At 42.7% G+C, this 26,246-nt stretch overlaps 1 protein-coding gene across 1 annotated transcript in view; it reads left to right on the top strand.

The window, feature by feature from the left end:
• The window catches only part of LOC124269137 (myosin-VIIa-like), a 64,809-nt gene that overhangs the window by 29,280 nt on the left and 9,283 nt on the right, over positions 1-26,246 (top strand). Inside the window, exons 2-18 of the mRNA XM_046704157.1 lie at positions 4,504-4,539; positions 6,048-6,251; positions 6,848-7,007; positions 8,294-8,466; positions 9,476-9,559; positions 10,180-10,274; positions 10,584-10,721; positions 11,989-12,010; positions 16,422-16,550; positions 16,803-16,976; positions 17,687-17,914; positions 19,301-19,710; positions 20,387-20,532; positions 21,385-21,546; positions 22,053-22,197; positions 22,568-22,740; positions 25,398-25,492. Coding sequence (XP_046560113.1) covers positions 4,504-4,539; positions 6,048-6,251; positions 6,848-7,007; positions 8,294-8,466; positions 9,476-9,559; positions 10,180-10,274; positions 10,584-10,721; positions 11,989-12,010; positions 16,422-16,550; positions 16,803-16,976; positions 17,687-17,914; positions 19,301-19,710; positions 20,387-20,532; positions 21,385-21,546; positions 22,053-22,197; positions 22,568-22,740; positions 25,398-25,492 — 2,574 coding nt within the window. The remainder of the gene's footprint in view (positions 1-4,503; positions 4,540-6,047; positions 6,252-6,847; positions 7,008-8,293; positions 8,467-9,475; positions 9,560-10,179; positions 10,275-10,583; positions 10,722-11,988; positions 12,011-16,421; positions 16,551-16,802; positions 16,977-17,686; positions 17,915-19,300; positions 19,711-20,386; positions 20,533-21,384; positions 21,547-22,052; positions 22,198-22,567; positions 22,741-25,397; positions 25,493-26,246) is intronic.

Below are 26,246 nucleotides of genomic sequence, written 5' to 3'. Positions count from 1 at the left end.
CTTTGCTGGAACGGGTACATGTACACCAGAAACTGTACAAGAAAGAACAAGGTCTGGTGGAAGTGCTCAAAGAAGTCTAGTCTTAACTGCTGTGCATCATTGTACACCACTCTGGACATGGAAAATCCAACTCTCCAGACAGATCACCACCATGCACCTGAAGAAGCAAAGATCAAGTATGCCAGGTGTAGACAGGAGATGAAAAAACATATTGGTTATGATATTGGTTCATTATTCCACCAATAAATGTGTCAACTGATTCTTTTTTTCCTGTTTCTTTCTTCCTAGCAAAAATTGATTCTTTTTTCCGATTCTTTGTTTCCTGATGCTTTTTTTCCGATTCAGTTAATGAATTTATAACAGGTCCGCCAGTCTGAGGATAAATGCTATTTAGGTTTGTTTGTTACAAAATCAAAACTACTTTCTACTGGTAGTAAAATATGTATTTTATTAATGGCCAATAGGATTTTGCATGACATAGCTTATAACATACCAATTTCTCTCGTGGCAGCGAGGTGGGTGTCAATATAATACTACTTACAATTATATTGTCACTTCGACGACAACCTCGCTTCCGAGGAAGAACTCGTTACATTACAAGTTGTGTCATGGAAAATCGTTATGGTTATCAATTATATACATATTTTACTACAACTAGTAAGTAGTTTTGATTCTTTAACTTCCGTGAAGCGATCTGAACGCAAGTAAGATATCGTTCCAGGCTTCCACAACGGTCGCTTCGCACTCACAAACATAACCCATTTAGCACGAACTGCGGGGTCCTGTGGAAATCTGTGCATGGTGACACCATCGCCCGACCCCTGGGAGCAATTGACGACAGCGCAACGATTCGGCGTGTCGTCGTTGATGTCGAGAAATCATCAAAATGACGAGCTTGCTACACACTTTCTATACAAATAACTGAAAATCCTTCCTCATATGACGTCACTGCAGTGCTCTGGCGACAGAGTTACGTAACCTGTCTGTGGTTTCGTTGGCGGGCGAGATTGAAGCAGGCGACTTTTTGACCACTTTTAATCGCTCGGTATGAATTAACCACAAGTTTTTTAAGAATGAATTTGGTGTTCCGCATAAGATTAACCACAAATCTTTCATATGTAATGGTTCTAAGAGTACAAAAAACCAAAGTTTATTTGTTCTTTAAGATTTCGACTGGAATCTTTCCCATATTTCTTTCTTTATTAACGTTTGGAAATCCATGATCCATCATGTTACGATGACTTACAGCTTTACCTCCTGGTATTTCAGCGCTGTGCGCGTAGGAATGTCAGCACCAGTCTTTAACAAATAAAAACTTCTCTGTGTGCCATTGATTTTGTAGAAACAATCTGAAACTGTGTACAGTGTAGTCTATTTTGTTTTTATTGGTTTGACTTTAACAAAATGGGCCTGCAGATTTTATTCAGGGCCTGTAGATTTTAAAGCCTGCAGGCGGCACCAGGCCCTAATGGCCAACTGGCAAATTAAAGTATTACAAACACTGTACCAAGGGTGCGTTTGATAACGAGGGGGCTGACGAGAATGGCGTAGCGACGTCGATGCAGTGTGGCGTCATGCAAAAACTGTTTCGGCGCCTTTGATCAATGAGCACAGCATCTTAGAAATATGAATAGAGGCAACAGGAACACACAATAGATGACATTGAGAAGCATACACGTCTCGTGTACACCTAACACAGGTGCAGCCGAGCATGGTCTCTCTCTGCTTTACATTTATTGTCGTTCATTGTGAAACGTCTGAACATTTGGGGAATATGAACGAAATAAATATCAACCCCCAGTGCGTTGATAACACATTTATACATCCTTCCATCTAGCTACTCTACATACATAGGCCCTCTATTAAACTACCCTGTTTTATCACTAGCATCTTTTGTTTCGCAATATAATAACATTTTCTTTATCCATTTAAGGATCTAAACATCCAAGCATATGCCAAGTAAGATGTTTTGTTAATTGTTCCATCTCTTGCTACTAATGAAGTTGGAATATATAATTTGTGGAATGTAAACTGTCCATAGATGTGTGAAAGAATATAAGAAAACGAGTAAGTGAGTGTGGTTTTACCCCGCTTTAAAAATATTCCACCAATATCACGACGGGGGACACCAGAATTGGTCTTCACGCATTGTATCCATATGGGGTATCGAACCCTGGTTTTCGGCGCGAGGAGCGAAAGCGTTAGCCAATATGCTACCCCACCGCCCGGATAAGAAAATGAGCCCATAGTACGCTGAAGTTATTGAAATTAGAAGTTGTGTTGTAGTTTGAGTATGAGAAATACTCTTTGCTGGGATGTTCAGATGATGCCCTGCTATTTATTCATACGCTCTTGTGGGCGAATGAGTGAAAAGAATAGAAACATAATGGAAATTACACACATGTTACATTCCAGTCCGCATTATCTGGTTTAACTCTTGACAGACGCAGTCATCTTCAAACTAACACTGTGGAATACAGGACCGACTCTGTAACGTGTTGTACAGGATGGTATCCAGACAGTGACGTTTGTGGCTGGGTCGTCACTGTCTGTAACGTAATGTAGAGGATGGTATCAAGACAGTGACGTTTGTGGTTTGGTCGTCACTGACCCTGTAACGTGTTGTACAGGATGGTATCTAGATAGTGACGTTTGTGGTTTGGTCGTCACTGACTCTGTAACGTGTTGCACAGGATGGTATCCAGACAGTGACGTATGTGGCTAGGTCGTCACTGACTCTGTAAGGTGTTGTACAGGATGGAATCAAGACAGTGATGTTTGTGGCCAAGTTGTCAATGACTCTGTAACGTGTTGTACAGGATGGCATCCCGACAGTGACGTTTGTGGCTAGGTCTTCATTTACTCTGTAACGTGTTGTACAGGATGGAATCAAGACAGCGACGTTTGTGGCTAGGTCGTCACTGACTCTGTAAGGTGTTGTACAGGATGGTATTCAGACAGTGACGTATGTGGCTAGGTTGTCACTGACTCTGTAACGACTCTGTAACGTTGTACAAGATGGATACAGGATGGATGGTATCCAGACAGTGACGTATGTGGCTAGGTTGTCACTGACTCTGTAACGTGTTGTAGAGGATGATATCCAGACAGTGACGTTTGTGGCTAGGTCTTCATTTACTCTTTAACGTGTTGTACAGGATGGAATCCAGACAGTGACGTTTGTGGCTAGGTCGTCACTGACTCTGTAACGTGTTGTACAAGGTCGTCACGTCACTGACTCTGTAACGTGTTGTACAAGATGGAATCAAGGTGACAGCGACGTTGTGTACAGGATGGAATCAGGACGTCGTCACTGACTCTGTAACGTGTTGTACAGGATGGAATCCAGACGTTTGTGACGTTTGTGGCTAGGTCGTCACAGTGACTCTGTAACTGACTCTGTAACGTTGTACAGGATGGAATCAAGACAGTGACGTTTTACTGACTCTGTAACGTGGCTTTGTGGCTTAGGTCGTCACTGACTCTGTAACGTGTTGTACAGGATGGTATCCAGACAGTGACGTTTGTGGCTAAGGTTGGTCGTCACTGACTCTGTAACGTGTTGTACAGGATGGAATCAAGACAGTGACGTTTGTGGCTAGGTCGTCACTGACTCTGTAACGTGTTGTACAGGATGGTATCCAGACAGTGATGTATGATAGTGGGGACAAGACAGTAATCACCAGTCAGGTCCGTAGTAAAGAGGTGAACAGACAGTTTGGATTGACGCCGACTTTGATAAGTGTTTCAGTTATGTCACACATCTGAGTTTGCTGCGGGATGAGGATGTGACGTGAGGCAGGTCATAGACGTTGACTGCTTTGGCGATGACACCCATGAACATATCTGCAGACACAGGGGTTCGAATCACTGTTTAGACAAGCATTTAAAATAAATCTAGACTTTTGCAATCGTATTTTGTTTGAATATGTTATGATTAACATATATGTCAAATTTGAACGAAATCGGTAAAGAAATGAATATTTTAAGAACATTCTACCGCTACACTTTATTTTGCGTAATGAGTGTAGCGGTAGAAGTTGCAGCAACTGTCTGAAATACACATGATATTCTTGGTTGTCGAGCACATGGTCTTAGGTTTGGTCTTGGCAAAGGGACGTAACTCCGTACAAGACGAGTGGTTTACTCGCGACTCTCTTTCCTATTCATTGATAATCTGTCGGATTTACGAGCACGTGGGGCACAGAATGTGATCATATCAAATAAAATGTGGATCCGCACTTTATGTCATGCAACACTTTATCAAAACTTGAGGCAACTGTTGACAGACTTTGTATATTTCGTTGTTTTATTTATGATATGAAGTGGATCAGGAATAGTAAGTGCAAGCAATCGTGTTTGACATATTCATGTTGCGGATTAATGTATTTTTGTCTCACTGCACCTTGACCTTTGACCTTGACCTCCAGTTCCCCAGGGTCGAAGGTCATTGTGACGAGCATTCGTCTGAGGTTCACAAGATGTTATTTATTATTCTTGCAGTTAATGTCTGAATGGTACGACGTTACACTGAAGAAGGTAGCAACGTTTTGTTTTACAGTAAACGTATTTGCTTTGAATCACTCACCGCTTTTTGTTATAAGTAACACATATCACGTACAAATGTTTGCTGCAGTTATTTGCATGACCAACTCGAAACCAAATCGCGATGTTTATCAAACTAATGTAAAATCAAACACAGCTATAAACAGAATATGTTCAATGATGTTTGATGTTGAATGATCATTTTATTTTTAATTTCAAAATTGAATTAAATTTATTAATTCACCTGTAGGTGTAGAAAATGTACATGTACGTTTACAATTCATCTACACAGGACGATGGCACTAAGGTGAATATGAGAAACTAGATCTGGCCATTTCGTAGTTGTATGTCTTTTATTTTACTTTTGCTGCTGTTTAGATAGCCCGGTTATTTACTGCAGGTGTTTCAGTTAGATGTTCGTAGTGCTGCCAAGATGTGGTAGTGATAGCGTCTATTTGAGTGACGTTGTAGCTTCATGTAGTATAGCCGTGTTTCTATGGAGATAAACAAAACCGGAGACATGCCACATATTGGTATCATCGTAAAATGCCTGATTCTTTCATTTGTGAGCGGTGTAGTCGGTATATGCGAGGTCGTATACGCCTTACGGATCCTGGTGTGTTGCCATGAAAATGAAATAACAACAGCAAAGAAAACGAAAGCTGCTTAGGGACAGTTCATAATTTATGGCTAGGGAGTGGGGGGTTGAGTGATGATGATTTTAAGGGGGGGTCACCCATTTTGTTCTTGGGAGCTAGAGGGGTCATCAATTTTGTACACATGTACTGGGGTGGGGTGGGGGATGGTCAGCAGTTTTGTACATAAACTACATTTATAATTATGCTTCGAAGTTAGGGGAAGGGGAGGGCGTCATTGATTTTGTATATGACATGCGGGGGGTGTCACTTATTTTGTACATTTTAAAATCATCATCACACCCCCTAGCCAGTAATCATGAACGGTCCCTAAGATATTGTGCTCTATTGTTGTCGACAAGTTCTGTTGTTAAACAACGTCAACGAAACCTATTGTTGTTGTCAGGAAATAACAATTATAAGAAACACGCCGTAATGGCTGCTTTCTAAAAATAAATACTTGCATGCTTTGTCTAATATTGCACTTCAAAGCCAGCAATGTATTACTTTAACATCTTCGTCATGTCACACCGTATCGTGTGAACCTATATTTATTACATGCAGTCACATAACCCCTAATGGCTTTTAATAAGTGGAATTGCTTCATCGAACTCATATACCTGTTGAAGATTTGAAGTGCGAGGAGTGAAAGTCGATATGCTGTTGGCGCGTCAGTAATATTGCAGTCCACTGATACAAGCTCTTCTATTTTCCGACCTTCACCTGGCAGGAATGTTTAGCATAACGTTAGTTTGTTTTCCACATCGATAATTTTACAGTGCGACTGCTTATCATACATATAACTGGCCATCACAGATGCGAAACCTTGAAATTCTTCTGACGTTGACCTTGACCTTGACCTTGCAGGAAGCGATACCTCATCGAAACAGCGTCGTGATCACCGTCACTCAGGGCGCTGCAGCTGCGTTTGGGATAGACGATGACGATGACAAGTACTCGGTGTCGGAGATGTCGGTGGGGGCGACGAAGAATGAGAAACAGGGCAAGAATCCCCGAGAAGCGTTCGGAAAACCTGGCCTCAAGAATAACCATCTGGGACTGGAACGCATGGTAAGAGATACGCCCCTTACTGACGTCTTTAGCATGCTGTAACTAACGCCTTACCCATGCAACGGAGATATTTACTGTTGTTTACGATTCTTTCTCCTCTACTCGTGCGCCTCCTCCCTCCTCTTTCATACATGCTCGTTCTCCTGTTCTCTCCTCTAGACTCTCTGAGTGCGACGTTAAACAACAAACCAACCACCCCTCTCCACTCATCCGCCTCCTTTACCCCTGCATACTACCCGTGTAGATCCGGGTTAGAATTGATCTTCAGCAACCCATGCTTGCCGTAAGAGGTGACTAACGGGATCGGTTGGTCAGGCTCACTGACTTGGTTGACATATGTGATATCGTAGAACGATGATCATGATGTTGATCACTGGATTGTCTGGTCCAGACTCGATTATTTACAGACCGCCGCCATATAGCTTGAATATTGCTGAGTGCGGCGTAAAACAACAAGCCAACCAACCAGCCACCCTCCACTCATCTGCCTCCCTTACCCCCGAATATCACCCATCTCTCTCTCACTACACTTGTGAGTATTTCGGCTTCTTCCACCCAGACTTTCACGGGTTTTCATCTCCTCCCTTCATCTTCAGAAATCCGTGGTGGCAGAGACCCACATCACCGACACGGAGTCGTCCAGCACGGAGAACTGCAAGCCCGAGCATGATGACTCCACTCCAGCACAGGCGGTCAACTCAGGTCACCAGGAAGAGGGCTCCCACGGGGAGGGGGCCTCAAGTAAGACACGTAGAGGTAGACATAGCGTAGAGGCCTTCTAGCAGCACATCACTGAAAGAGAGAGGAGGTATTGGGTGAGAGATGGAGGGAAGGCACGAAAGGTCGAGAGATGGGGAGATGAAGATGGACAGAGAGCGAGAGAGAAAGAGCTAGATGCTCAGAGATTGGCACATACAGAGACATGGAGAAAGGGGGAGAGAATGGGAGGGGGAGAGATAGAGGAGGGGAGACAAGGAAAAAAGACAGAGATGGAGGGTGGGGGAAAGAGAGACTAGGAACAAGGCGAGGTACAAAAAAGTTTGTGAAAAGCATACTCGGAAGGTTATAGAGGGTGAGAGAGAGGGTGGAACAGACAGAGAAACGAGGTTAGGCAAAGTAGAAGTTGATGATAATCATACTCGCAAGATGAGAGAGAGTGGAAGAGTGAGGAACGAGTGGAGGTACAACTGACTTACGCGGATGATGTGTGATTGTGGAAGGGGAGGAGAGAGTGGGAAAGATGACAATGGGAAAGAGAGAGGAGTGGAGGGTGGGGGAGGAAGATCGAAGCCAAGAGAGGCCAACGTTGGTTGCGAGATAGAGAGAGGAGATAACGTAGCCCTACACAATGGATGACTGAGACGGACTGAGAGCGGTAAAGCAGCGGAAGGGAGAGAAAGTGATTGAGGTACTATACCCATGGATGCACAAATCTAGACGCAGGTCACGTACGTAGAGTGCATAGAATAGATTAACTTCAACTGTTGTCCAGGGAGGGTGTGACTCCACGGCTGTCGGGTTTCACGAGGCCACAGTCACACCCCACGAAGTAGTGCTAATACCTATAATTATGTTCTCTTCACGATTTTGTCCAGCGCAATCTTTTCGTAATTTGCACGATATACAAAATGCTTTTCTTCATGTACACATTTCAATAAATAAAGGTATGCGACTGTCCCCACGTACATATTTCAATAGATACAATTCCTATTCTGAAAGCAACTGTTTTAAAAACTAAAATGATGACAACACCAATGACCTTGGTCTTGTTGTAGCGTGATCGCTCTGTTCCTGCAGATATACTTATTATCAACATTTGTCATTTGTCAGTGTTCGCACCAGGTAAGCGTCAATATCTCTGAAGGTATTAAATACGTTCACAAACCCTGTATGATAACTGGATTACTATATTCAACTATCCTCTTTCTATTTCAAGATAAGGTGTAGTCTCATGTACAGGTTACGTTATAGGAAGTTTCCCACAAACTGCGATGTCACTATGCCGCCCTTCCCGGGCTAACCCCACATATATTGATCTGCAGGCAAGGAGGACGAGTCTACCATCACCGAAGTGGATGACATGGACAATCTGACAGGTCCTTCAAGTTTCGCGCTGTTTGCTCAAACCAAGTTCCAGCTCCGTACGACGCATGTCTACAGCTGTGCCGCTCTACAGGGCTCCTTACTGCCCAAACACGACAGAGCTGATACACTGGTATGTCCGCAAACACGACAAAGCTCAGAAACTGATATGTCCCCAAAAAAGACAGATCTGATACACTGGTATGTCCTCACACATGACAGAACTGATACACTGGTATGTCCTCAAACATGACAGAACTGACACACTGGTATGTCCTCAAACACGACAGAACTGACACACTGGTATATCCTCACACATGACAGAACTGACACACTGGTATGTCCTCACACACGACAGAACTGACACACTGGTATATCCTCACACATGACAGAACTGACACACTGGTATATCCTCAAACACGACAGAACTGACACACTGGTATATCCTCACACACGACAGAACTGACACACTGGTATATCCTCAAACACGACGGAGCTGACACACTGGTATGTCCTCAAACATGACAGAACTGACACACTGGTATATCCTCAAACACGACAGAACTGACACACTGGTATATCCTCACACATGACAGAACTGACACACTGGTATATCCTCACACATGGCAGAACTGACACACTGGTATATCCTCACACATGACAGAACTGACACACTGGTATATCCTTACACATGACAGAACTGACACTCTGGTATATCCTCACACACGACAGAACTGACACACTGGTATGTCCTCAAACACAACAGAGCTGATACACTGGTATGTCCTCACACATGACAGAACTGACACACTGGTATATCCTCAAACACAAAAGGGCTCACACACTGGAATGCCGTCTACATGGCTCCCTATACTGCCCAAACACGACAGAGCTGACACTCTGGTATGTCCTCACACACGACAGAGCTGACACTCTGGTATGTCCCCAACACAAATACATACCTCAGGAACACAAACTGACATACTGATATATCCTCCACAGGGCCTCATGCTGCCAAACCATGACAGGACTGACTCACTGGTAGTTCCTAGACACTCACACATACCACCCAAATATTACAATTACCAAAACACATGCTTTGTTTGACCTTGACAGTCTCACAGAAAGTCATCTAATTACAGGCGTCTCTGGCCTCGTGGGTGACCATCCTCCGGGTCATGGGGGATCTCCCCGAGAGTTCGGGACAGTTCCTTTCCGTCATTGGGGTAAGTCAGCAGTACATGTATTGGCTGTGATATCGTGGATACCTTGTCAAGTATACCTTCAGAATATTAGGTCAGGCGCATTGTCATGAAACTTTCGTTGTGAGTACCTTCATGAGGATACGTTAATTTCTTTTGAATATTTAATGCATATTTATTCAATGCTATAGATCCATGATTACCGTGGTGCGAATACATTGTTCGTGTGGTTGTGTTGACACAAACCCAGAGCCAGAACATAACACGGAATGAGAAAGTACAATCAGAAAAAGTTTGGATATACATCCTTTGCCTACTTGGCTCTCACTTCATGGAACCCGTTACCTCTTCAAATCAAGGAGGCAGAATCCATGGACATTTTAAGAGCGACCCCGAGACCTATCTCTTTAGGACTTTCTATAACTTGTGAGCACCCAAGAAAAAAAACACGCCTATAACTTTTCGCAGTGAATTCATTTTGTTTGTAGCGCCATGAGCAAGCTCTCTGTGCCTGGAGTTTAGCGCAGTATAAGTGCACATAATATTATTAATGCCTACTGCCTTATTCATATAATTATTCATATTATCCTTCATTTGTATGTGATATACACCGTCCTCAGACTCACAATGCTATCATTCTACAGGAGGAACCATCAATCATAGCCAAGGTCAAGGCTGGATTCAAGCGGAAATACTCGAAGAAAGACCTGGATGAGGTTCAGAAAAATATTCGGAATATGTAAGTCGTCGCCATGGTACCCCTCTAGCCTCCTTCCTGGACATGCCTGCGTAACACCTCAGCCAACCTGAGGATAACGTCAATGATCCTAGCATGAAACACTTTACCACAATACATCCAAATAACGACGTGTGTTTAGTTAGTCAGGACTTACAAATTAAGGCAAAGTATATTCTATTATGAAAAGCTTACTATGTGACGTCAGCTTACATTTAATCAAAGCGGATGAGTAGGGTGTAAAGCATTATTCTGGTTGTGTGCACATGTACAACACATGTACAACACATGTACAACACAGGGATACAGTAGACAACGGTGCATTTTGCAGTTCAAAGACCCCGTGAGTGCCGAGGTGTCAGACATCCCGTTCTTACCCAGCGGCAAGGAGACGATGCTGGAGAAGATACAGTACCTGTGTGCCTTGGGTATATACAGGACAGACCTCAGGTAACGTCCCTGGATTCCTGGGCTAACATTGGCAATACTGTGTCAGTTATAAGGGATAAGGTGACTTGTGTACGAATACTGTGTTAGATAACGATACAGTACTTGTGTAATGCAATACCTGTGTGCCTTGGGTATATACAGGACAGACCTCAGGTAACGTCCCTGGATTCCTGGGATAATATTGGCAATACTGTGTCAGTTATAAGGGATAAGGTGACTTGTGTAAGGCAATACTGTGTCAGTTAAAAGGGATAAGGTGACTTGTGTAAGGTAATACTGTGTCAGTTATAACGTATAAGGTGACTTGTGTAAGGCAATACTGTGTCAGTTATAAGGGATAAGGTGACTTGTGTAAGGCAATACTGTGTAAGTGACTTATAAGTTGGATAAGGTGACTTGTGTAAGGCAATACTGTGTCAGTTATAACGGATAAGGTGACTTGTGTAAGGCAATACTGTGTCAGTTATAACGGATAAGGTGACTTGTGTAAGGCAATACTGTGTCAGTTATAACGGATAAGGTGACTTGTGTAAGGCAATACTGTGTCAGTTATAACGGATAAGGTGACTTGTGTAAGGCAATACTGTGTCAGTTAAACGGATAAGGTGACTTGTGTAAGGCAATACTGTGTCAGTTATGACGGATAAGGTGACTTGTGTAAGGCAATACTGTGTCAGTTATTGTAAGGCAATACTCGTCAGATAAGGGATAAGACTTGTGTAAGGCAATACTGTGTCAGTTATAACGGATAAGGTGACTTGTGTAAGGCAATGACTACACAGTGTGATTCAATAGCTTCATGCCTTGTTTGTCGAGATCCCTCAGAATCACAGAGAGAATTGGGCTACCATGTGTATCCACGTGAAGATTCGAACCCAGATCTTATTAAGTAAATTAAAACTTCCATTCTTCATACATCTTTCATTCATATGAAGCTGTGATGTTGTTTCAGGGACGAGTTATACTGTCAGTTTAGTGAATGGTGATGTTGTTTCAGGGACGAGTTATACTGTCAGTTTAGTGAATGATGATGTTGTTTCAGGGACGAGTTATACTGTCAGTTTAGTGAATGATGATGTTGTTTCAGGGACGAGTTATACTGTCAGTTTAGTGAATGATGATGTTGTTTCAGGGACGAGTTATACTGTCAGTTTAATGAATGATGATGTTGTTTCAGGGACGAGTTATACTGTCAGTTTAGTGAATGATGATGTTGTTTCAGGGACGAGTTATACTGTCAGTTTAATGAATGATGATGTTGTTTCAGGGACGAGTTATACTGTCAGTTTAATGAAAGGTGATGTTGTTTCAGGGACGAGTTATACTGTCAGTTTAATGAAAGGTGATGTTGTTTCAGGGACGAGTTTATACTGTCAGTTTAATGAAAGGTGATGTTGTTTCAGGGACGAGTTATACTGTCAGTTTAATGAAAGGTGATGTTGTTTCAGGGACGAGTTATACTGTCAGTTTAATGAAAGGTGATGTTGTTTCAGGGACGAGTTATACTGTCAGTTTAATGAAAGGTGATGTTGTTTCAGGGACGAGTTATACTGTCAGTTTAATGAAAGATGATGTTGTTTCAGGGACGAGTTATACTGTCAGTTTACCATCAGAAAGGATGATGTTGTTTCAGGGACGAGTTATACTGTCAGTTTAATGAAAGGATGATGTTGTTTCAGGGACGAGTTATACCGTCAGTTTAATGAAAGATGATGTTGTTTCAGGGACGAGTTATACTGTCAGTTTAATGAATGGTGATGTTGTTTCAGGGACGAGTTATACTGTCAGTTTAATGAAAGGTGATGTTGTTTCAGGGACGAGTTATACTGTCAGTTTAATGAATGGTGATGTTGTTTCAGGGACGAGTTATACTGTCAGTTTAATGAAAGGTGATGTTGTTTCAGGGACGAGTTATACTGTCAGTTTAATGAAAGGTGATGTTGTTTCAGGGACGAGTTATACTGTCAGTTTAATGAAAGGTGATGTTGTTTCAGGGACGAGTTATACTGTCAGTTTAATGAAAGGTGATGTTGTTTCAGGGACGAGTTATACTGTCAGTTTAATGAAAGGTGATGTTGTTTCAGGGACGAGTTATACTGTCAGTTTAATGAAAGGTGATGTTGTTTCAGGGACGAGTTATACTGTCAGTTTAATGAAAGGTGATGATTGTTTCAGGGACGAGTTATACTGTCAGTTTAATGAAAGGTGATGTTGTTTCAGGGACGAGTTATACTGTCAGTTTAATGAAAGGTGATGTTGTTTCAGGGACGAGTTATACTGTCAGTTTAATGAAAGGTGATGTTGTTTCAGGGACGAGTTATACTGTCAGTTTAATGAAAGATGATGTTGTTTCAGGGACGAGTTATACTGTCAGTTAAATGAAAGGTGATGTTGTTTCAGGGACGAGTTATACTGTCAGTTTAATGAAAGGTGATGTTGTTTCAGGGACGAGTTATACTGTCAGTTTAATGAATGATGATGTTGCTTCAGGGACGAGTTATACTGTCAGTTTAATGAAAGGTGATGTTGTTTCAGGGACGAGTTATACTGTCAGTTTAATGAAAGGTGATGTTGTTTCAGGGACGAGTTATACTGTCAGTTTAATGAAAGGTGATGTTGTTTCAGGGACGAGTTATACTGTCAGTTTAATGAAAGGTGATGTTGTTTCAGGGACGAGTTATACCGTCAGTTTAATGAAAGGTGATGTTGTTTCAGGGACGAGTTATACTGTCAGTTTAATGAAAGGTGATGTTGTTTCAGGGACGAGTTATACTGTCAGTTTAATGAAAGGTGATGTTGTTTCAGGGACGAGTTATACTGTCAGTTTAATGAAAGGTGATGTTGTTTCAGGGACGAGTTATACTGTCAGTTTAATGAAAGGTGATGTTGTTTCAGGGACGAGTTATACCGAGTTTAATGAAAGGTGATGTTGTTTCAGGGACGAGTTATACCGTCAGTTTAATGAAAGGTGATGTTGTTTCAGGGACGAGTTATACTGTCAGTTTAATGAAAGGTGATGTTATTTTAATGAAAGGACAGGGACGAGTTATACCGTCAGTTTAATGAAAGGTGATGTTGTTTCAGGGACGAGTTATACCGTCAGTTTAATGAAAGGTGATGTTGTTTCAGGGACGAGTTATACTGTCAGTTTAATGAAAGGTGATGATGTTGTTTCAGGGACGAGTTATACCGTCAGTTTAATGAAAGGTGATGTTGTTTCAGGGACGAGTTATACTGTCAGTTTAATGAAAGGTGATGTTGTTTCAGGGACGAGTTATACCGTCAGTTTAATGAAAGGTGATGTTGTTTCAGGGACGAGTTATACCGTCAGTTTAATGTCAGTTTAATGAAAGGTGATGTTGTTTCAGGGACGAGTTATACCGTCAGTTTAATGAAAGGTGATGTTGTTTCAGGGACGAGTTATACCGTCAGTTTAATGAAAGGTGATGTTGTTTCAGGGACGAGTTATACCTGTCAGTTTAGTGAAAGATGATGTTGTTTCAGGGACGAGTTATACCGTCAGTTTAATGAAAGAGTGATGTTGTTTCAGGGACGAGTTATACTGTCATGTTTAGTGAAAGGTGATGTTGTTTCAGGGACGAGTTATACTGTCAGTTTAATGAAAGGTGATGTTGTTTCAGGGACGAGTTATACTGTCAGTTTAATGAAAGATGATGTTGTTTCAGGGACGAGTTATACTGTCAGTTTAATGAAAGGTGATGTTGTTTCAGGGACGAGTTATACTGTCAGTTTAATGAAAGGTGATGTTGTTTCAGGGACGAGTTATACTGTCAGTTTAATGAAAGGTGATGTTGTTTCAGGGACGAGTTATACTGTCAGTTTAATGAAAGGTGATGTTGTTTCAGGGACGAGTTATACTGTCAGTTTAATGAAAGGTGATGTTGTTTCAGGGACGAGTTATACTGTCAGTTTAATGAAAGGTGATGTTGTTTCAGGGACGAGTTATACCGTCAGTTTAATGAAAGGTGATGTTGTTTCAGGGACGAGTTATACCGTCAGTTTAATGAAAGGTGATGAAAGGTGATTTGTTTCAGGGACGAGTTATACTGTCAGTTTAATGAAAGGTGATGTTGTTTCAGGGACGAGTTATACTGTCAGTTTAATGAAAGGTGATGTTGTTTCAGGGACGAGTTATACTGTCAGTTTAATGAAAGGTGATGTTGTTTCAGGGACGAGTTATACTGTCAGTTTAATGAAAGGTGATGTTGTTTCAGGGACGAGTTATACTGTCAGTTTAATGAAAGTGATGTTGTTTCAGGGACGAGTTATACTGTCAGTTTAATGAAAGGTGATGTTGTTTCAGGGACGAGTTATACTGTCAGTTTAATGAAAGGTGATGTTGTTTCAGGGACGAGTTATACTGTCAGTTTAATGAAAGGTGATGTTGTTTCAGGGACGAGTTATACTGTCAGTTTAATGAAAGGTGATGTTGTTTCAGGGACGAGTTATACTGTCAGTTTAATGAAAGGTGATGTTGTTTCAGGGACGAGTTATACTGTCAGTTTAATGAAAGGTGATGTCAGTTTAATGAAAGGTTGTTGTTTCAGGGACGAGTTATACTGTCAGTTTAATGAAAGGTGATGTTGTTTCAGGGACGAGTTATACTGTCAGTTTAATGAAAGGTGATGATGTTGTTTCAGGGACGAGTTATACTGTCAGTTTAATGAAAGGTGATGTTGTTTCAGGGACGAGTTATACTGTCAGTTTAATGAATGATGATGTTGTTTCAGGGACGAGTTATACTGTCAGTTTAATGAATGGTGATGTTGTTTCAGGGACGAGTTATACTGTCAGTTTAATGAATGATGATGTTGTTTCAGGGACGAGTTATACTGTCAGTTTAATGAAAGGTGATGTTGTTTCAGGGACGAGTTATACTGTCAGTTTAATGAAAGATGATGTTGTTTCAGGGACGAGTTATACTGTCAGTTTAATGAAAGGTGATGTTGTTTCAGGGACGAGTTATACTGTGCAGTTTAATGAATGTTGATGATGTTGTTTCAGGGACGAGCTTTACACCCTCTAATGAAAGGTCAGTTTACGTCCTTTTGCCCTGCCTAACAGACCAACCATGTTTTTCAGGTTTAGGGGACGGAGTTATACTGTCAGTTTAATGAATGCGTGATGTTGTTTCAGGGACGAGTTATACTCAGTCACAATAAGAAAGGTGATGTTGTTTCAGGGACGAGAATACTGTCAGTTTAATGAAAGACAATGTTGACCTGGGACGAGTTATACTGTCAGTTATGAAGGATGATACAGTTTCAGTCGTAAGAGGTGTGAAATGCATTGAGTGGTCTGGCATGCCGTTCATGATAATGAAACCCAGTGTATCATGTTTTACAGACCGTCGCCATGAAACAAGACAAACAAATAAACGATAAGACAACAACGTTTCAAGTTACATCAGCCATTAAGTGTACCGCCAAATACCGTGATTCCCATGATGACCTATTATAGATCAATGTTAATGAATCAGGAATGCCAGTGAAACGACTAGATTCAAGCTGACCAAAAACACGTTTGTGTCTCAAGAAGATATTATCACCAAACACTGCCTCAATATCTGCCATATGGAATCAGTACATTAAAGCCTCGAAGACCTTGCCCTTGAACATGTTTTGAATCATCACACCGGGGAACTATTAACATCATCGTTTGTGATATTGTCTGTTGCAGTTTGCTCCGTGTTTCCGATGTTTCCTGAAGGAAGGTCCGACAGAGTTCACCCAGAAGGTGGAGAAACTCAACCGTAGAACCAGCATCGCCGGGACCCGTGGGTTCCCTCCCAGCTGGCTGGAGTTCCAGGTACGTCATAACGTGTGTCAACGTGGTGCTCCATACCACCGGTGTACAGTGCAATGACAGTGCCAGTATGATTAGTGAATTTGAATAATTTTAACACACCACAAAAGGCTATTTCAAACATCTACGCACGTTCCTGAATATTTCAGTGTCCATGTATCGCATAGAATATTTGGAAGATGTACCATGATCTCATGCCTTCTAGAAGTTTGTGTGAGGAGAATACGTCTTTCAAAACCGAAATGTTTGTACCAGGCTGCCAAGAACTCCAAACCCATCCTCCTTCCTATCACCTTCATGAACGGCCAACGCCTCCTCATTGAGGCTGATGCAGCTACAACGGTGCGGGAGCTAAGCAACAACCTTGCAGAGACGCTGGACTTCAAAGACAACGAAGGGTTTTCAATCTACGTGTGTCTCCACCAGAAGGTACGTCTATCATAAAACTTCACAAAATCAACTTGTGTGATTAATAGTGTATCAAGGTAGACAAGCAAATCCAGATTTGGTTATCTCGGGTTTGCCACAGTCTACCACTGTGCATGTGTCGTACATCGTATTGTCTCTAACAGCTAGTGCATCCGGTGGTCAGGCTGGATGAATTTTTGTCTGACTCTGTCGTCATACCTCGAAGTTTTTGGTCGTTTTTTCATAATACATGTATTGAGGGGCGGTGGGGTAGCCTAGTGGTCAAAGCGTTGGCTCGTCACGCCCAAGACCCGGGTTCGAATCCCCACAAGGGTACAATGTGTGAAACCTATTTCTGGTGTCCCCTGCCATGATGTTGCTGGAATATTGCTAAAAGCGGCGTAAAACCAAACTCAGTCAGTCAGTCAGTCATAATATTGATCATTCGATTGTCTGGTCCAGACTCGTTTATTAACCGACCACTATCATATAGTTGAAATATTTCTGAGCACGGCGTTAGACTAACAAACACTCACACATCTTGTTTAACAATTATTTTACTTAAACAATCACTGCCTTATTCTGTAATGTAACAATCTTAGTCTTTGCTTGAACCCCATTCAGTCATTGCCGCATATTTAAATTTGTGAATAGGAGTCATTTATCTTGTATAATCAATACTATTTGCTTCATCGTACATCTTATATCTCTTTTCTATCCTGTCACATCAGATCTCTTGTCTTGGCCACGGACTTCATCGAATAATGGATGCTGTGTCGGAATGTGAACAACACACCAAGACAATGGGCATGCGCGAGAGTAGCTCCCTCTGGCGGCTGTATTACCGGAAGGAGTACTTCACACCTTGGCACGACGCTAAGGAGGACCCCGCCTCCACCGACATCATCCACCAGCAAGTGATGCGGGGAATCTCACTCGGCGAGTACCAATGTCAGAAGGTACTGGTGACTATAGTTGTAATGCAAACGCTTATTGACATGCCTGTTCATGTGTTTATGACGTTGTTACAGGAAATATTACGCTTTCCAAAATACCCGTTTCATCACTATTTGATAGTGAATCGTAAACAGGTGCTTTAGATAAAATAGGATTCTTACAATGGTCTACATATATTTTTAAATATTTAATTTAATCATAGCAAACCGTTTGTAGCTTTTCTTTGTTGTTGTTATTGCCAGCACTTCTACGATGAACATGCAGTATACAGGGTAATTATGCCGTATTTGTGGGCAGTTGAAACATAATAACCACGCTGAGCATCTCCATATATACTACATCATTAGAGCCATGAACTACAATACTATATGAACAGTCAAAACCTGGTCTGACTTTGAAGTGGGTTTTCAGTCAACTAAATTGTTAATGCTTTCGTAAATCGTCATATAGCATTGGGGTTAATGGGGGAAAAACTAAATGTCGTCGTCTGGAGCACGTGTAGACCAGTAGTCAGTTTGATTAAATTCAATGTGTACACATTAACCCCATACAGTGAATTTAATAATTTATTATGGATATATAGAGAATCTCACCCGAGTGTCTTTTGACATCAAATATATCAATAACGAGTTGATAAAAGTGACAAAACCCCGAGGCTTCATATCAAAAGACTATCATGATTCTATTTATCATTAAATTGCATGCTTAATTTATCGTTCAAGACAGATTAAAAACGTATGGTCACATTGTAACAAGTCTCATTTGAAGACTTGCGTATGAATACATTCAGGTGAACAAGCGTGATTGAAGAGGGAACGAGTGACACCATTACGTCATAAAACAAGCACAAAAAAGTAGTGCTAACATTTATTGCTTTAAATTATGCAATGCATAAGTTTCACCACTTCTTGATAGCATTTTAAGTAAACTTTTATGTCGTTAGACTGACTGACTAACTGAGTTTGGTTTTACGCCGCTTTTAGCAATATTCCAGCAACATCACGGCGGGGGACACCAGAAATGGGCTTCACACATTGTACCCATGTGGGGATTCGAACCCGGGTCTTCGGCGTGACGAGTCAACGCTTCAACCACTAGGCTACCCCACCGCCCCTATATGTCGTTAGAACATATGATGAAAAAAGTAACACTCTCGACCTCAAAGAAGAAACTAGGGGAGATGAAAATAGTCCGAAAATATTAACAAATCAGCAATTAGCTCAAAACGTACCAAAACGATATCTCTTAGGAGATATCGCGTGATCTTCTCCAAGCAAGATGATAAAACAGAGAATAAATGGATTTTGCAATGTCAAATAAACCTCATTTTGATATATGAATATTCATCCTTAAGATATCTTTAATCTCACAACCTCCACCTTCCACAGGAAGAAGTGTTCGTCTTGCTGGGAGCACAGAAATACTACCTTGAACACTCAGAAGTGACGGATCCGAAGAATTTGGATCACCTCTGTCGGAACTGGTTCCCTGAGTCCTGGAAGGCGGATAAAGGGGTTCCTTACTTTGTGCAGAAGGTGGAGGAAGCCATCAAGAACAACTTCGGAAGCAAGAAGCCGCCTCACGCCCAAATCAAGGCGGACATTGTGACGTTCGCCATTGACAAGTGGTCTCTGATGTTCTCTCGCTACTACGACGCCAGCAAGGTGACCGGCCCCGGAGTGAACTCCGTCAACATCGTGGTGGGTCTGAGCGGGAAGGGCATGTATGTGCTGGACAATGGAGACTCGATTCGTGTACAGCTGGCGTTTTATGAGATGGCCAAGGTGGTCAAACACAGGTATGTATAATAAGGAGTGAGTGAGTGATTATGGTTTGACGCCGCTTTAGCAATGTTCCAGCAATATCACGGCGGGGGACACCAGAAATGGGCTTCACACATTGTACCCATGTGGGGAAATTGAACTCGGGTCTTCAGCGTGACGAGCGAACGCTTTAACCCCTGGGCTACCCCGTGTATAATGAGAAAATTCACCATGTAGTGAGTGAGGTTGTTCAACACAGCCTTGGTATTTCAGATAAATGAACATGTGTAACTTGATCTGAGATGCCAGTCACCCCCTCATGGAGGTGCACGTGCTGTGACACTTGCCGAGCACGACTCACTATATGCATTCGTGGCGCCTTACACCACTGGTGACCCTGTGGCTTCCTCACGCACCCATCCCCTTTTTCTCACCTCTCTATGCTGTAAAAGCATACCGTCGTCAACACAACACACATGTTTTTTACCAGAATAAGTAACTTCATTGGCATAGTTGGCTTTCACGGTCGTGTTCGTCCTAAAGAAATTGGGGACAAAACATAATCTGTTGTATTTGAGATTTTCTTAAAAAATATAATGATATTGAGAAAGTCCAGCGTCCTTCCAGGAAACCCTTCAGTGTTGGTGGTTTATGTTAGGTATGATTGGATCAGTTCCTCATTTCCCTGTACCGACATCTTCCTGTTTCCAGACACACAGTGAACATCACGACTGTGAGAGATGAGGAATACACTATAGTGTCTAATCACTCTGACGACTTCCATCTCCTCCTGGCGACATTCATAGACGGGCTTCAGCTGCGCTCCAAACACGCAGTAGTCACCGACAACCATCAAGGTACATCACTAGTTCAAATAGTCACCGACAACCATCAAGGTACATCCCTAGCTCAAATAGTCACCGACAACCATCAAGGTGCATCCCTAGCTCAAATAGTCACCGACAACCATCAAGGTGCATCACTAGCTCAAATAGTCACCGACAACCATCAAGGTGCATCACTAGCTCAAATAGTCACCGACAACCATCAAGGTACATCACTAGTTCAAATAGTCACCGACAACCATCAAGGTACATCACTAGCTCAAATAGTCACCGACAACCATCAAGGTGCATCCCTAGCTCAAATAGTCACCGACAACCATCAAGGTGCATCACTAGCTCAAATAGTCACCGACAACCATCAAGGTACATCACTAGCTCAAATAGTCACCGACAACCATCAAGGTGCATCACTAGCTCAAATAGTCACCGACAACCATCAAGGTGCATCCCTAGCTCAAATAGTCACCGACAACCATCAAGGTGCATCCCTAGTTCAAATAGTCACCGACAACCATCAAGGCACCTAGCTCAAATAGTCACCGACAACCATCAAGGTACATCACTAGTTCAAATAGTCACCGACAACCACCAAGGTACATCACTAGTTCAAATAGTCACCGACAATCATCGAGGTACATCACTAGCTCAAATAGTCACCGACAACCATCAAGGTACATCACTAGCTCAAATAGTCACCGACAACCATCAAGGTACATCCCCAGCTCGGGTAGTCATACACAATCAGCAAGGTACATTTCTAGTTCAAATAGTCATCGACAACATGCAACAGAACGCAATAGCGTGCTTCTGAAATTCATCAAATCAGATATAGGATAGTAACATAATCTTTTTTTCGTCTTGCAGATTTGAAGAAGGGAGACCTTATCACGTTGGACAAGGCAGTCCGAGAATATGATAAGTCTGACCACTTCCGGGGCCTTTGTCAGAGAACGGGCAAGAAGTGTGAGATACCACGTGATCTAGTCTTCGTTCTCAGCACCGTGGATGAACCCCCTCCGATTTTTGGTAAGTGTATATTTCACAGCACATACAGACCCACACATACAGACATATTCACAGCTTGAAGGATTACATCTGCGTAAACCACGCACACCTTCTCTCCACTCTTTGTCAACTGTCCCCGACCGCGTCATACCAAAAGACGTTAAAATATGGTACTTGTTGGTCCCTGCCTGGCGCTCGGCATTAATGGGTACAACAATGACTGGTCGGCTCGGAGTCAGTATACTGTGTCTGTGTGGGGTATTCATGCTTCACTGCGGCATGGTATCTCAGTGAGCTAGCACTATAAAACCAGCTTAAGTCTGGGCTAGTACAAGCAGCCGCACATACACATACACACGCATGCATGTCGTCATATGAGCGAAATATTCTCAAGCACGACGTTAAACCCAATTTCTCACCTCACCTCACCTTTGTCAACTGGATGAAGATGCGGAGGCAATGAGGTGCATGATGTAAATAGCAATTTCCACAAAACCGTTCAACTTCAGATATGTCTGACACTTCAGGGGCAGTCATGTGCTCTTCACGACAATATATCTGTTTGTTTCAGGCAATGCTTTCAGTGCAATTAGAGAAAGATACTCAGATATTCAAGAACCACGAAGACGGCCGGCCTCATACACTCCAGAAATACTCACGATATCATTTTAGGTGAGAACCTAGAACTGTCAGAAAGCTACTCATCCTCATTCAGACCCTTGTTGATAGCTACTGTAAAGTCCCCGGGCACTGTCTGTGTGGTATGTGATGAAGCACTAATTATGCCTGAAGGCAACGCTGACCGACCATCCAATCGTACCCAAAAATATACGAGACAGGCGGTGTGGCTGTAAAAGATTAATGCACAATATATTATATCTTTCAAATTGGTATACAACTGTATGCAAATACTATTTATGTATCACTAAGAAATGCATTGACAAGTATTTAAACGTTTTGTATCACACGCTATGCCACGTGTCGTTCTCCCATTCACATGCTATGACCTGGTTCCACTACGTCACTGACACCATTGTTTCAGACAACCAAACGAAAATGCCGTGACGAAGATGTTTAACAAGACGTCTTTAAAACGTGGGAAGGGGAAGAGCGAGCTGATGTGGCAGTTCAGTAAGGACCCGATCAAGAAGCCTCTTCTGAGAAAGTCCTTGAACCGAGATGACACCCGCCTGATGGCTTGTCGGACCTTCACTGATATCCTTCCACATGCTCCTGCAGCGTCACAACCGACTCACACTTGACGTGGCTCTGGTTGATTGGTTGACTCACTCACACTTGACGTGGGTCTGGTAGGTTGGTTGACTGATTCACACTTGACGTGGCTCTGGTCGGTTGGTTGACTGATTCACACTTGACGTGGGTCTGGTCGGTTGGTTGACTGATTCACACTTGACGTGGCTCTGGTCGATTGGTTGACTGATTCACACTTGACGTGGCTCTGGTCGGTTGGTTGACTGACTCACACTTGACGTGGCTCTGGTCGGTTGGTTGACTGATTCACACTTGACGTGGCTCTGGTTGATTGGTGGACTCACTCACACTTGACGTGGCTCTGGTCGGTTAGTTGACTGATTCACACTTGACGTGACTCTGGTTGATTGGTGGACTCACTCACACTTGACGTGGCTCTGGTCGGTTGGTTGACTGATTCACACTTGACGTGGGTCTGGTTGGTTGGTTGACTGATTCACACTTGACGTGGCTCTGGTCGGTTGGTTGACTGATTCACACTTGACGTGGCTCTGGTCGGTTGGTTGACTGATTCACACTTGACGTGGCTCTGGTCGGTTGGTTGACTCACTCACACTTGACGTGGCTCTGGACGGTTGGTTGACTGATTCACACTTGTTCTGGTTTGGTGGACTGATTCACACTTGACGTGGCTCTGGTCTGTTGGTTGACTGATTCACACTTGACGTGACTCTGGTCGGTTGGTTGACTGACTCTGGTCGGTTGGTTGACTGACTTTCACACTTGACGTGGCTCTGGTCGGTTGGTTGACTGATTCACACTTGACGTGGGTCTGGTCGGTTGGTTGACTGATTCACACTTGACGTGGGTCTGATAGGTTGGTTGACTGATTCACACTTGACGTGGGTCTGATAGGTTGGTTGACTGATTCACACTTGACGGCTCTGGTCGTTTGGTTTGACTGATTCACACTTGGCGTGGGTCTGGTTGGTTGACTGACTCACACTTGGCGTGACTCTGGTCGTTTGGGTGACTCACTCACACACTTGACGTGGGTCTGATAGGTTGGTTGACTGATTCACACTTGACGTGGGTCTGATAGGTTGGTTGACTGATTCACACTTAACGTGGCTCTGGTCGTTTGGTTGACTGATTCACACTTGACGTGGGTCTGATAGGTTGGTTGACTGACTCACACTTGACGTGACTCTGGTCGTTTGGGTGACTCACTCACACTTGACGTGGGTCTGATAGGTTGGTTGACTGATTCACACTTGACGTGGGTCTGGTCTGTTGGTTGACTGATTCACACTTGACGTGGGTCTGATAGGTTGGTTGACTGATTCACACTTAACGTGGCTCTGGTCGTTTGGTTGACTGATTCACACTTGACGTGGGTCTGATAGGTTGGTTGACTGACTCACACTTGACGTGACTCTGGTCGTTTGGGTGACTCACTCACACTTGACGTGGGTCTGATAGGTTGGTTGACTGATTCACACTTGACGTGGGTCTGGTAGAGTTGGTTGACTGATTCACACTTGACGTGGGATCTGGTTGTTGACTGATTCACGACTGATTCACTTGACTTGACGTGGGTCTGATAGGTTGGTTGACTGACTCACACTTGACGTGACTCTGGTCGTTTGGGTGACTCACTCACACTTGACGTGGGTCTGATAGGATGGTTGACGTTTGGGTGACTCACTCACACTTGACGTGGGCCTAATAGGTTGGTTGTTTGGGTGACTTGGTTGACTGATTCACACTTGACGTGGGTCTGGTAGTCTGGTTGACAATGTACGTGGTTCCCGGTAATAGATTGTTAAGAAAGATGTAACGTGAACTATAATAGCGCGCTTAACCGATGTAACACATCATGACTAGTCTCGTCGTGTCTGTTTGTTGACTTTAGCTGAAATCTTACAGATCCATCGTAAACGAATGATGTGCAGTAACATTACTATTGATGCTACTATTAGCCACGTATGCCTAACCAGATCAAATAAAACATGGATATGTGTCATTCATACACGATAGATCTCACAGTATTACTACATTGGGATCTACATAAACAATGTCCGTCTTTGTCCGTGATATACTTTGTAACTTCGTTATACACATACAGAGGACGGCAAGTTGTGTTTTCATTACTGGGGTCAGCGGGTGAATATGACCTGTGGGCAGCAAGCACCTGATTCAGGTTTATTGTTGTGAAACATAACTCATCCTGACATGGAATGGGTCATTAACAAATATCAACGACTGTCAGTTTTAGAACAACGTGAATCGTTTGTATACTAAAGAGTCCTTTCTCCAAATCATCAAATCAGAATTAACCCATTTATGTTTTCTCATACATCATGACCGTGTATGTATTGGATTTTATATAATCTGATAATCCTTTGGGGTGATATTCAGAGTTTCATGGATTAGCTATACTTGATCTAGATAACAAATATATATACACCGATCATATAATTTTTAAATATATATTTGAGACACAACATAATTGTTATTTGAGTCATGATATATCTCACCCTATAGTTAGTTGATTGGGATATTATAGTTTCATTTCACTAATTCATTCTTAAAAACAATGGTAGTAAGTACCATTTTTGAAAATCAAATTGTTTGCGTGTTGACCTTGACCTCCACACCAATCCAGCAGTTCATGGGTGACGCCCATCTGAAGGACAGCGTGACGGACATTGAGCTGGCTAATCGCTGGATCGTGGAGCCAGCCAGTAGAAGTGTGAGTAGAACGGAGGCGGCAACGGCGTTACCACTTGTCACTATGTTACCACTTGTCACTATGTTACCTACTACGTTACCACTTGTCACTATGTTACCACTTGTCACTATGTTACCACTTGTCACTATGTTACCACTTGTCACTATGTTACCTCTTGTCACTACGTTACCACTTTTCACTACGTTACTATGACAATATTACCAATTGTGACAATTACCAATTGTGACAATCTCAACAGGTGTTACAGGGCCTGTAAGTCTCGCGAGGCGCTTCTTATGCTACTAAGCTGGTTCCTGGCTCCCTTTGCGCGCGCCAACTTGCGATATGCGAGACGGAGCCAAGCATACTTCCGGTACCAGATTTCCGGTGACAAGCGTCTAATCAAGAACCAGTTCTGGTTCCAAATTGCGCAACCGCCAAATATGACATTACTAGACCGGACCAAGTGTACAGCCATGTTTGGTTGTCACAACAGTTACTGTTGGCAGTCGCAATAGTTTATTAGACCGCTGGAAAAGGTATGTCACCGGAAGTACGAAGGTTTCGCGAAGTGCCGTGACCTACTTACGGGCCCTATATACCAAATTCGTAATTGTAGAAATCTTAACAATTGCCACCAGTTGTGTCCAGATTACCAAATATGGAACCAAAATGTGGAACTAAATATGACCACGCCGCCATTCGTGACATATCCATTCATTGTGATAATATTATTATATTACCACATACTATCAAATTATCAGAGGTGAGAATA

Source organism: Haliotis rubra, unplaced genomic scaffold (genome assembly GCF_003918875.1).
Source record: "Haliotis rubra isolate DU_JTF1 unplaced genomic scaffold, ASM391887v1 Scf1421, whole genome shotgun sequence".
NCBI classification, from domain to species: domain Eukaryota; kingdom Metazoa; phylum Mollusca; class Gastropoda; order Lepetellida; family Haliotidae; genus Haliotis; species Haliotis rubra.
The sequence above is the reverse complement of the archived record's forward strand: the minus strand, read 5'-3'. Positions and strand labels throughout refer to the sequence as shown.